Source organism: Garra rufa, chromosome 11, assembly GCF_049309525.1.
Source record: "Garra rufa chromosome 11, GarRuf1.0, whole genome shotgun sequence".
Lineage (NCBI taxonomy): Eukaryota > Metazoa > Chordata > Actinopteri > Cypriniformes > Cyprinidae > Garra > Garra rufa.
The window spans coordinates 28,445,776-28,458,958 of record NC_133371.1 but is presented as its reverse complement, the minus strand read 5'-3'; the positions used below and the strand labels follow the sequence as shown (position 1 = coordinate 28,458,958).

The following is a 13,183-nucleotide window of genomic DNA, read 5'->3' as shown; positions in this document are numbered from 1 at the left end:
TTATATATATTTTTTAAATTATGTGCTTAATTGTTATGGAAAAATATAATTATTTCTCGTTTTTTTGCGTCCTTGGTTTTGTTTTTGAACATTAATAAAATCAGTTAAACCTAAAGCGTTCCATTAACTCTGAAAGTCTTTACTTTGACATTTTTACATGAAAGCAATAGTTGTGAATTCTGTCTCCTTTCAAAATTGCACTGCAGGAGCAGGTAAATAAGTGCCACCTGACAACGTTTGTGTCTGTTCCCTGATGTCTTGAGAGCTCTTGACGTAGCTAAACAGCTTGTCTGGGGCAATACTGATTTGATCACTTGTCATTTAGCAGATGCCGATGGCACAGCTCAGTCATTTAATAACTCAGGAGGTAAGACAACAATTTAGGATTTTATGTAGTGAACTGCTGCCTTGATTTTCTGTTTACTATAAATCATTCAGAGCAAAAGCGTAATGAAGAAGGGCATGTGTGTTTCTTAGGATTTTGTATGTATGCATGCATATATGTACTCTATGTGAGTTTGTGTACGTGTAAGCTATTGAAGTGCTTTACTTGTTTACTCATGGCTTAGTGCATGAAGTGTCTTTGCATTGTAAGTCCTCAAATATAATCATTCTACAGTCAATCCAAACTGCACTCTTAAGATGAAAACCAAATTGTGTTTTTTAGGACCCTGTGGCATCAAAAATCTGGGACTGATGGCCTTCAAGGACCAGGGTCTGTCTCCTCTGCTTCTCTCTATCCTTGTGTCATGCACTAAACCGTGTCTGTCTGTAAGTGTGTGTACGTGAGTGTGTCTCACAAGAGCATGTGCATGAAAGAGCATCTTTGTGTCTTTATGTATTCTACTCTGTGTGTGTGTGTGTGTGTGTGTGTGTGTGTGTGTGTGTGTGTGTGTGTGTATGTGTGTTTACTCCGTCTATATGTGTTAGCGTAGGTGTGTGTTACTTTAAATGGAGATTTTAGGCTTCTATAAGCAACTTTGGGCTTCGAGTGTTACTGTAAGTGCTAAAAAACTCCCTACCGGCACGAGAGACCCCCAGCTCGCTCTTCTCAGACCTCTGTAATGGAGACCAGACTTCCATCCCAAGATTCCTCACTGCCCCGCCCACCCACTCCCCTGCTGCAAAGCCCTCTGGGAGCTCTCAGGCACAGCTTGGCAGCACATGACCAGAAAGATTCCCCTTATGAACCGCCGCCTTTATATTCCTCCCTCCTAATCTACACCCTCAGGCGTTCCTTTACACACTCTTGATCCTCTCTTCCAAAATCAATCATGCCAAGGTCTCTTTTTTAAATAGATCTGGCTGCTTATGAAAATCAAATTTCTTACTCATTGCAGTCAGGCGATCTGTGACTCACGGGCCAAATGTTTTTCCCTCAAAGCTCAAAGTCACTGTGAGCGGTGGAAAAATGAAACCCTGTAATTATTCTATAATTCATGCTTTCTCATCCCAGCAGTGTGGAGTCTGACCCTCGTTCAAGGCTTGTTTTCGAGCTGCACCGTTCGGTCGGCTTTATTTGGGAAAACAAATAATATCTGCATTCAGATCGAGAATCTAGCCTTCGCACTACGTATTGTGCGACGCCGCATAGCTGTGGTCAAATATTAAACTCAAAATTCGTAACAACAGCAATTATTTGAATATTTTGTAACACTCTAAATGTATTCAAAGCATGTATTCAAAATTCTTTAAAAAAATCCTACTAAACCCAAACTTTTCAGTGATACACACTTAAAAATGAACGGTTCCAAAAGAGGAGTTTCAGAAAGATTCCATAAAAGAACCATTTTTGTTTCCCCAAAAAACCTTTCAGTGAAACGTTCCTAAAATACCCACTTATCTAACTAAAAAAACCTGAAAAACCTTTTCCACTAAGAACCTTGTGTGTCATGCAAAGGTTCCATGTATGTTCTTCACCGAACCATCAATGGTAATAAAGAACCTTTATTTTTCATAGTGTACACTCTTAAAAAAAAAAAGGTGCTTTAAAAGGTTCTTCACAGCCATGCCATAAAAGAACCATTTTTGTTTCCCAAAAAAAACTTTCAGTGAAACGTTCCTAAAATACCCACTTCATAGTGTACACTCTTAAAAAAAAAAGGTGCTTTAAAAGGTTCTTCACAGCCATGCCATAGAAGAACCATTTTTGGTTCGACAAAGAACCTTTCAGTCAAAGGTTCTTTAAAGAACCATGTCTTTCTTACCTTTTCATAATCTGAAAAACCTTCTTTTGCCACAAAGAACCTTTTGTGAAACAGAAAGTTTCTTCGGATGTTAAAGTTATTCAATGCCATCGTGAAGCACCTTTTTTTTTTTTTAAGAGTGTAGTAAATAAATAATACTGGTGTTCAACCAAATTGTCTGACCCTCATTCATGGCTTGTTTTCGAGTTGCATGGTTTGGTCAGCTTTATTTTGGAAAGCGAATAATACTTGAGCTTGGATCAAAACTCTACATGACACTACATAGCTGTGGTCAAATATTAAACTCAAAATTCAGCAATTATTTGAATTTAAATATTTTGTAACATTCTAAATGTAACTGTCAAAATCTTACTGACCCCAAACTTTTAAATGGTACACATTTAAACTAAAGGTTCCAAAAAGAGTTTTTCACAGTGATGCTGTAGAAGAACCATTTTTATTTCCCCAAAGAACCTTTCAGTGAAAATTTCTTAAAATAAGTATTGTTTCTAATCTAAAGAACCTTGTGTGTAAAGATTCCATGGATGTCCACAGAACCATCATGGCAATAAAGAACCTTTATTTTTAATAGTGTAATATATAAATAATACTGCAGTTCAACCAATATGTCTTTTTCATCCCAGCAGTGTGGAGTTCAGAGCTTGTTTTCGAGCTGCGTGGTTCAGTCTGCTTCATTTTGCGAAAGTGAATAATACTTGAGCTCGGATCAAACCTCTATCAGATATTAAACTCCAATATTCAAGATTATTTAGATTTTAATATTTTGAGACATTCTAAATGTATTCACTGTCTAAATTCTTTCAAAAAATCCTCCTGAACCCAAACTTTTAAATGATACATGCTTAAAAATAAAGGTTCCAAAAGGGGGTTGTCATTAAGATTTCATAAAAGAACCATTTTTTTGCTTCCCCAAAGAACCTTTCATTAAAAAGTTCTTAAAATACAAATTTTTCTTAATAATCTCTTTCATTTTTAATAATTTCTTTAATAATCTAAAGAACAATAAAGAAATTTTTTTTTCTTAATAATCTCTTTAATTTTTAATAATTTCTTTAATAATCTAAAGAACATTCTCTACTAAAAACCTTGTGTGTAATGCAAATGTTCCATGGATGTTCCTCACGGAGCCATCAATGCCAATAAAGAAGCGTTATTTTAATAGTATAGTATGTAAATAATACTGCAGTTTAACCATATTATTATTATTTTTTTTTATCCAAGCAGTGTGGAATCTGATCCTCGTTCAGAGCTTGTTTTCGAGCTACCAGTTCAGTCAGCTTCATTTTGAAAAACAAATAATACTTGAGCTTGGATCAAATCTCTAGCCTACACTACACTTATTAAAAATAAAGGTGCTTCAAGCGATGCCATAGATGAAAGGTTATTTTAAGACTTTGGGGAAAACAAAAACAGCATCATTGTGAAAACCTATATTTGGAACCTTTATTTATAAGCATGTACCATTTAAAAGTTTGGTGTCAGTAGGATTTTTTTTAAGCGCATTAATTGATCAAGTGTGACATTAGAATGTTGCAAAATATTTAAATTCAAATAATCGCTGTTATGAATTTTAGGGTTTAGTATTTTAACACAGCTATGCAACATTATACAATATGTAGCGCATACAAAAATAAAGGTGCTTCTTGATGCCATAGACAAAATTTTTTTGTCTAAATGGTCCCTTAAAGAACCTTTAACACCTGAAGAACCTGTTTCACAAAAGGTTCTTTGTGGCAAATAAGGTTCTTCAGATTATAAAAAGGTAAGCAAGAAATGGTTCTTTAAAGAACCTTTGACTGAATGGTTCTTTATGGAACCAAAAATCCTACTGACACCAAACTTTTAAATGGTACATGCTTATAAATAAAGGTTCCAAATATAGGTTTTCACAATGATGCTGTCAAAAAGCATTTTTTGTTTTCCCAAAAGTCTAAAAAAGTTTTGAATGTTTAAAGAACCTTTTACACTAAAAACCTTGTGTGTAATGCAAAGGTAATCTTCACGGAACCGTCATGGCAATAAAGAACCTTCATTTTTAATAGTGTAATATATAAATAATACTGCAGTTCAACCAAATTGTGTTTTTCATCCAAGCAGTGTTGAGTCTGACCTTAGTTCAGAGTTTGTTTTCGAGCTGCGCTGTTCGGTCGGCTTTATTTTGGAAAGCGAATAATACTTGAGCTGGGATCGTACCTTGAGCCTTCACGCTGTACAATGGTCACATAGCTGTGGTCAAATCTTAAACTCCATCATCTGTAATTGGATAAAAACCAGCACAATAGCAGTCTGGATCAGCAGGAAGCCAGCGTTTTCTGGGAAAGCGGGCCAGGTTCGTTTTGAAAGGGCGAACAATGCATTTAGAGACTTCGAAATCACTTATGACCTCACTGAGAGACAAAAAGGAACATTCGCTTGTGCGTAAACACTTATTTGTCCTCTCTGAGCGCGTCTTAATGCGGTTCCGTCACTGTTTGTCTATGCAGGGAGTCCGAGGGGGCGAATCAAAGCTGAAAGATATCGAAGAGTGTAATGGCCTTCTGCTTGATAGATGGTAAAGAGATGGATGAAAAATAGATAGGCCATTTTTCATGAAACCCAGGCCTTTACTGCAGGTGGGATTAGAGCATGAGTGATGTTGGGCCAGTGAAAGTATTAATATATCATTAGTATTGATCTTTTTCATTAGCAGCGCTGTCTGCCCAGCAAAATCTAAGCACTATTGACTTGTGGTACAGGAGAGTGCTTCAGCTGGGCTCCGTATGATCGATGCTGCGCCCTCTCATGCACACAAACACACTTTTTCTTAGCTTAAATACTACAGAGCAAACATAAAAATGCTTTTTGTGCTTTATAATGCCTTATAGATATATAGCCCTATAGTGCATTTTTATTATTTACTGCCATGCTGAGGAAGAAAAATTTAAATTTAAAATCTTAAACTTAAACCTAGCTGCTTTGTTGGTCTTACCTGGTCAGCCTGGTCTGTTGGCTGGTTTTTACAGGAGTTTTTGTGTATTTTTCAGCTGGTTATGGTGGTAGACCATCTGGTCACTCAGCTAGACCTGCTAAAATAAGATAAGATCAGTTGGTTTAAACATTTTTTTTCTTCAGCAAGGTATTGTCTGATCAACATTATTGTCACTTACATGTTTGTTTAAAAAAAAAAAAAAAAAAAAAAAAATATATATATATATATATATATATATATATATATATATAAGAAATAAAAATAAAAACATTTTAATAATAAAAGGTATATGCACTGCCATTCAAAAGTTTAGGATTAGTAAGATATTTGATTTTTTAAAGTCTTTTCTGCTCATCAAGGCTGCATTTATTTATTAAAAATACAGAAAAACAGTATTATTGTGAAATATTTTTGGAATTTAAAAATCGTTTTCTATGTTAATATACTAAATAGAATTTATTTCTGTGATGCAAAGCTGAATTTTCATCAGCCATTACTCCAGTCTTCAGTGTCACACGATCCTTCAGAAATTATTCTAATATACTGATTTATTATTAACGTTGGAAATAGGGCTGCACGATATTGGGAAAATATGCTATATGCGATATTGGTGTTGAATATTGTGATAACGATATTTCTTGCGATATTACATTTCCCTAGAGAAATGCTTCAATAATTATTATTGTTATTATCATCTATTTTTAAAAATCTTTTATATATGTAATGATCATGCTAAAATAAACAGGTAATAGATATTCTTCTGTCATCCGAATTAAATCTAATTCAGGCTAAAAAAAATGTATGTCAAGGAAGTTTTGACTTTAAAACACTATGAATGACTTAAAACCTCGGCAGATATTCTGATTTCTGGTTTGCTTTTACCATAGACCTGCAAACACAAAATGAATTGCTTTCAAACATTACTTTTTATTTACATGTAAGAGCATCTTTTAAACTAAATATTTCCTTGCCTTGCCTGTTTTTTGTTTTTTGCCTGTTTTTTTTTTTTTAAATAAAACATATTATTAAGCAAAAATTTTATTAAAATTACTATTAAATTTCAAAAAGTTAGGACCATCAAAAAAAAATTAGGAGCACCCAATTTCTTGTTAGTAATGCACTGATCTTTATTCTTCATGGCTGATTCCAATTGCCAGGAAAATCAAATGGGCTGTTTCTGAAAGCCTCAGAATCAAATTTTTAAAAAAGTACAGTATAACTAACAAAAAATAGACAATAAATGCAGCCATATTTAAAGTAGACTACTCTTTCAATATTCAAAGTGCAAATAGAGACCGAATTTTTTTTTAAGTATGATACAGAGTTATAGACAACATTCTAATGACAGCCTAGATATTTTATCTAGCCTAATTTGCGTGCATTGGGGAGTCGCTCTCTAAACGTGGGGTATTAAAATTGCCTACGCGTTTTACTTTTGGTTTCATTTTAAGGATCGCGCGAAATTCTCGGCAGTGCATAGCATGCACTCTGCAATACACGAGATTACTTTAACAAACCACTTGAAAGTCGGAGGACACCAACAGGATTTTGAAAAGCGTGTCCCCAGTGGAAAATACTCCCCTTCGTGAGTGGAACTCGGCCGCTGAGTTATCATCTGATGTGAATGAATGCCGCGTTGTACAGAACCTTTTTACTGTCCACAGTCAAAAATCGTCATACCACACACCGCTAATTGCAATGCAGTTTGTGCAAATCCGGAACAGAGGTTTCAGAAAAAAAACGTCCGGTTCCTGGTTCAGCGGTGCGCATTGTCAGTGACAGGAAGACGGCTAATATCTCAAATCTTCATTAAAGGTAGCAATAAAGATTAAGTTTAAATGATTATTTAATGTTGGAGAGAACGGCGAACGCATCAGCTCACAGCAGTCTGTGCAGTAGTTAGGTTAGCAAAAGTTTTGTAAAGAAATGAAACTAGGTCGCACCACAACAATTTCTCGCACTCGCACAAATGCTCCCAAATATAATTTGAGGTTGTGCAGATTAAATTTTGGGAGGATAAACGGTGGCAATTTTGATTCCTGTACAGTTCTTTTTAGGCAAAAGTTCAGCGCTGCTGTCATTTTCTCCCTTCATACTCCTGCCGTATTTATTTTTCATTCTCTGCTCTGAGCCACCGGGTTCACCTGTTCGCCCGTTCTAGCCAATAGCATTATAGAACCTACTTGGGAGGCGGATATAAAGATAGTAAGCCCCCATCTGTTTGGTCAAATGAGGACAACCTATGCATGCAACGCACAAATGTTTGGCACATAAATTAAATGTCAATTTTCGCAACTCTCTGCAATGCTGATATCGCGTATACTAATATCGCGATAACGATAATTTTTCGATATATTGTGCAGCCCTAGTTGGAAACCATCTTTTTTCATCAATTTAACACATCCTTGCTGAATAAAAGTATTAACTTCTTTCAAACAAAGAAATAAAGTCAATTTACTGACCCAGAACTTTAAACAGTAGTGTATGTTATTAGGACAATTTCTATTTTAAATAAATGCTGTTCTTTTTAACATTTTATTCATCAAAGAATCCTGAAAAAAAAATCACAGGTTTCAAAAAAGTATTAAGAATCACAGCTGTTTTCCAACATTGATAATAAATCAGTAGCCTATATTAGAATGATTTCTGAAGGATTGTGTGACACTGAAGACTGGAGTAATTAATCAGAAAATTCAGCACTGCATCACAGGAATAAATTCTATTTTAAAATATATTTAAATAGAAAACCACTATTTTAGTTTTTTCTGTATTTTTAATCAAATAAACGCAGCCTTGATGAGCAGAAAATCCTTAAAACATTAAAAATATTACGGATCCCAAAGTTTTGAACAGCAGTGGACCAGTAAATACAAAAAAACATGTTCATCAAGGTTGATAAAAAATACTGTATAAACAGTAATGTTGTCAAATATTATTACAAATTAGAATAACTGTTGTATATTTTAATATATTTTAAAGGTAATTTATTCCCGTGATGGCAATTTGAATTTTCAGCAGCCATTACTTCAGTCTTTAGTGTCACACGATCCTTCAGAAATCATTCTAATAGTCTTATTTGGTGCTCTTTAATAATTTGTGTCAACCATAATACATTTTCATGAAACATAAGTTTCGCTATTCTTCGAGTACAAAGTTTAAAAGAACAGCATGTATTTGAAATAGATATTTTTGGTATTCATTTAGCAGATGCTTTTATCCAAAGTGACTTACAAATGAGAAATACAAGTGATTCATAATAAAGAACCAATTTAATGTCTTCCTGCTGAAAAAAAGTCTTACTGATCTCAAACCTTTAAACGGTAGTGTATAAAGCATCAGTAGTCAAATGCATTTAACTCTGCAGTTCATTGAAATAATCTACAGCTTGCTAAAGCTTATTGTTTACAGTAGGTTTATGCACCAGACTGCTTTGTTGCTGTGTGTACGGCCGCTATAACAGCTTCATCTGTTAATGTGCACGCTTAAAGATGGGATTCCCAGGCGTCGGGTCGAGTAAAAACAGCCTTGCGTAGCTCTAGGGTTAGAACGTGCTATAATCGCCGGTTCCACAGATGATGACCTCACACTATGTGAGATACACTATGTTTGCCTCTCCGTCTATCTTTCTCTCACCGTCTGCCTGTCTGTCTGTCCGTCCGTCCGTCTGCCCTGTCTGTGCTCAGACATCTATGTCAGAGAGAGATTTAGACATAGGCACATAAACATATGTATCTGTGACAAGGCCATCAGTCATATCTTTATTTTTAAGGCTAGTGATTTGAAGACTTCCCCCTGACTAATGACTAATGTCTGCCACTTCAACCAAAAAAAGCTGCTCAATTTTTAGCGTCCAGGCTGAAGTTGATCTCTGCCGTCCCCTGCTGGACACAAAGATATATTGCATGTGGGCTGCAACCTATTATTGTTGTTTGTAGTTTTGAGAACTAACATGTGAGCGACTCAAGTGCAGCACAATCATTTTAACTGTATTCTGTCTCTGTTTGTTGGGGTGTGTGTGCACGTTTTTGCATGTGTGACTGTGTGCGTGTGTGATGACCCAGCCCAGGCGACAGCAGGACCCCAGCCCTGGCTCCAACATGGGCAACACTGATGATCACAAGATGCGCTAGCGGCATTCACCAAAGTGGGCAGGGATAGGGTCATAAGACCTCCAACACCACGGCAATCTCATCTCCTGATGCCTTGTTTATCACAGGACAGACCAAAGTCCACACCGGTGGGGATTTTCGGCTGGGATGTTTGGTGAAGGGGCTGGGTGGGTTGGGCTGGGCTGGTATTGATGTGAGATTCATTCGCATTTGATTTAGTCCCTCGGTTCTTCTTGGGATTTTTGCACTATGTGATACGTTCAGTTTAAGTCCCCCATATCGCCTTTCGGTATGCATGGTTTTCCTACCTATGTTTGCTCTTCCCCCCCCCCCCCCCCTCCCCCTCTATGCAAGGCATCTTATTTTATCCTATTGTAATGAAATGGCATTTTTTAATTATTTTATTCGTATTGTGTGTGAAAGTCAGGATGTTTACTTTTTTGTATTTTCATTTCCTCTATATATTATAAACCTGTCTGTCCTCGTGCTTCATAGGAGAACTAGTCGCTAGGTAGATTTGTGCAGTAGAGTAGAACTTTTTTTTTGATGTCTAAAAAGAAAATCTAGAAAGAGGCTGCTGATGTTGTGATTGAGGAGGTCTTTTCTTCTACCATCCTTGTGCTCTGTCTTCCACTCTCTTCCTGTTTTAGAACGTGAACTGAGCAGCGGGAAGTAAATATTGAGGTCAGTGTTACACAAAATGAAGCAGAGATTCGGTTTTTCAGCCTACATCTGCTTTTTCTTCCTTTAATGTCATTGTTTTACCCAGTTAGCTCAAGCAGGATTTTCAGTGTTTTGCTACATATTCTATTTTACTCTGGAATTCTTAAAAATAAGACTTTTTTTTTTTAGTCATTGAAGACAGTTCTCCAAAATGGAGAATTTTATTACATCGCAAAATATCACACGTCTTTAGTTCTAGATGAGATTCAAAGTGTGTTCACACTTGTAGTTCGGTTCATTTGGTCTGGACCAAAAAGGAAAATGATACATTTGGTTCTGGTCCGCATAGCGTTCACACTGGCATTTTTGACCGCGAACCTAAGGATACCGAACCTAAAGGCAAAGTGATACGTTCACAACCTGATTGGTCGGGTTGAATGACATATTTATGACGGAACTCACCGAACACTCCAAACAAAAAGAGAAGGTTCGAAAAGCATTCGACTTAAAGCGGCGCTGCGGGTGTATGCCATCAAAGTACCCATTCACCGAACTGTCTGCTGATTGCCGCTTTAAGTCGAATAGACGCAATGCCTTCTGCTGGGCTAAGCGCGCTTGTTGTTGCATGCATATGATTTTATTTTCACCACCTGCGAACTCACAAAGAGCTTATAAAAGGCACTTTACCTCCTCGTTGCTCCACGTTTGCCCTCTGCTCGTTTGGTTTTGGATACACCGATTGTTCCCTTCATGAAATCATGTCGCATAGTGCCGCATCTAGTCATTACTTCCTGTTTTTGTTTTGTTTAGAAGTATTTGTTGCGTTCATATTTTATTCGAACCGCACCAGGGTTCGGATGGCAGCGTTCACACTTACTCAAATGAACCTAACAGAGCAATTCGTTTTAATCGAACTAAACATGACAAGTGTGAACACACCCAACAAGGTAAATTTATCCAATTTACAATGTATACCAGATATGACTCCAATAAAAGTTTTTAACATTTAGAAATGACAGTAATATATTTGAATATCTGTCACTTCCAGACAGATTTAAAGTTCCTGAACATTTGATATCTGACTCTGTTATTATATATGCAAGTAGGTATAATAAAGAATAATAGAGACCTCTTTGTACCCTTTGGTCGAAGGTCCTGGGATCTGCTTTAGTGGTTCGGGAGAGTCAGTGTGGCTGGACTGGATGTTAGTTGTTAAGGGAAAAACACTGATAAAGTGATAGGAAAGTAGGGAAGGAAAGACAGTTTAGAAGCATAAACTGAATCACAAATGGAATTTGATTTTGAACATGATATTTAACGGTGCGTCATTTCTGTGTTCTGGTTCTGGTAAGAATTTAAGGGCCAAGAGATGCTGAAGTCAGGAAGTACGGCCTACCTCTAGCTTAAACCAAATATACACAAAGGAGAGCTTATTTATAGAGAGCAAGTTCATGTTGTCTGAGTGTTGAGGAAAAGCTAATGTTGGTTTACTAGAACGTTAAAGCTTTATATAGTTGGAGTGGGCTTTTATACCACACAATGGTCAGAGACCGGGCACCAGGAGGGTATTGAGGTCTGGATATATTTTGAAGATCACTTGACCAAGCCAGAGTCCGCAAAACAGTCCTGCTTTAATTAGTCTCGCAGATCAACTCTCTGCTTCTAGGTGTGTCTTATTGCTGCGTATCAAAGAAATAACCTTTGCTGGCCCTCTGTTAGTTTCTCTCTCATCCTTTTACTTAATGCTGGCATTAAGGCAAAATACAGTACACACCAGGTAGTGGATGGCTCTTTTTTAATGAATGAATAAATAAAATGTTTATTTTCTTAATTGTTTTAAGTTATTGATGCAGGTATACGGTTGTTTCATTATCAGGTTCCGCTATGATGAAATGTGTATTTCTGTATTGATATTGCTTTCATTTCCCCTTTGACCCCCTGAAGAAGTGGGGATGCTTTTATATGGTCTTTGGTTTTAGCTCTTTTCTGTTTTTAATTTTAAGCAAGGAGGACTGTTAACTGAAGTGTTATGTTTGATTTGTTTCTTAATAAACTTATTACAAACCATATTCTCATTCATTGTGTGTGTGATTTTTTTCGCAGATCATGTGCAAATTACTTTACCATTTTATGTGCTAAATAATCTAAATCACTGCTTCACATATCAATTTATGTTAACTCAAAAGGGTAATTCCACAATGTAATTTCCATCACATTTCTGAATACAGTTGAGGACAAAAGTTTACACAACTTGCAGAATCTGCAAAATGTTAAGTATTTTACCAAATCATATCATACAAAATGCTGACAATGACTATTGGATGTCATGGAATATATGTGATAAAGTAATAGACTGGGGTCAAGAGAAGAAACCAGAGAGAAGAGTTCAGGAGCTGAGGAGCTTTAGAAGGCTCCAGTCTGGCACATTGTTAAAGGGCAAGAACTCTGGGTACCAACTATAGCAAAAATGCTTAAGTATTTTCTCCTCGCCACCAGAGATTCCAGGCCTCTATTGTTATTTGGTAAGAGGATGTCAACTGGAGCACATGGAATGATGGCTGGAAGGAGACCACTGACTGTGCAGGACAGCTGGAGAGCCAGTTAGCCATATAAGATCTCCACTAACCTCCATGAATCCTGCTTTGAACACTATGACGAGTGGGATGACGTAAATGCTGTTGGCTCCTTTGATGACAAGCTGGAAAGCAAGTCAAAAGAAAGAAGGCAGCGAAGGAACCCTGCAGGCTCATAATGCATCCAACCCCATGTGCATTGGTGAATGGCAGGCAAAGATGGACGTTGAAAGTTTCCATTGCCACCTCTAATGTCCACCATCTAATGCCAAAGCCATCTTTGAGCTTTAGGATGCGTGGAGTGAGATATCCACATGAGAGTAGATACAAAAGTTCTGGCAGTGGCCTTATTTAAGTATTACAAGAAAGAAAGAAAGAATGTTATTCACTATGGAGCTTCAACACTTTAAAACTTTTCAACTTTTTTTGCCTTATAGATCCTCATGAAAAATATCCACTTTATTCTTCAACACGGAAGTAAACCTATGGGTGAGACTTCCGGTTTATTAGCCACAGTAAATGGTAAAACTGTTTGCACTACAAACCATAGTTAAAGGGATAGTTCACCCAAAAATTAAAATTTGATGTTTATCTGCTTACCCCCAGGGCATCCAAGATGTAGGTGACTTTGTTTCTTCAGTAGAACACAGACAAAGATTTTAA

At 36.6% G+C, this 13,183-nt stretch overlaps 1 protein-coding gene across 7 annotated transcripts in view; it reads left to right on the top strand.

Annotated features, from left to right (window-relative positions):
• The window catches only part of cbfb (core-binding factor subunit beta), a 50,930-nt gene extending 38,914 nt beyond the window's left edge, over window positions 1–12,016 (top strand). Inside the window, exons 6-8 of one of the 7 annotated variants that reach the window (XM_073850659.1) lie at window positions 329–367; window positions 668–715; window positions 9,242–12,016. In XM_073850659.1, coding sequence (XP_073706760.1) covers window positions 329–367; window positions 668–697 — 69 coding nt within the window. In that variant the 3' untranslated portion in view covers window positions 698–715; window positions 9,242–12,016. Of the gene's footprint in view, window positions 1–325; window positions 368–667; window positions 716–9,236 lie in introns of all 7 variants that reach the window. The other 6 variants (XM_073850657.1, XM_073850656.1, XM_073850655.1 and 3 more) reach the window with 6 other exon arrangements.
• Window positions 12,017–13,183: the final 1,167 nt, after the last annotated feature.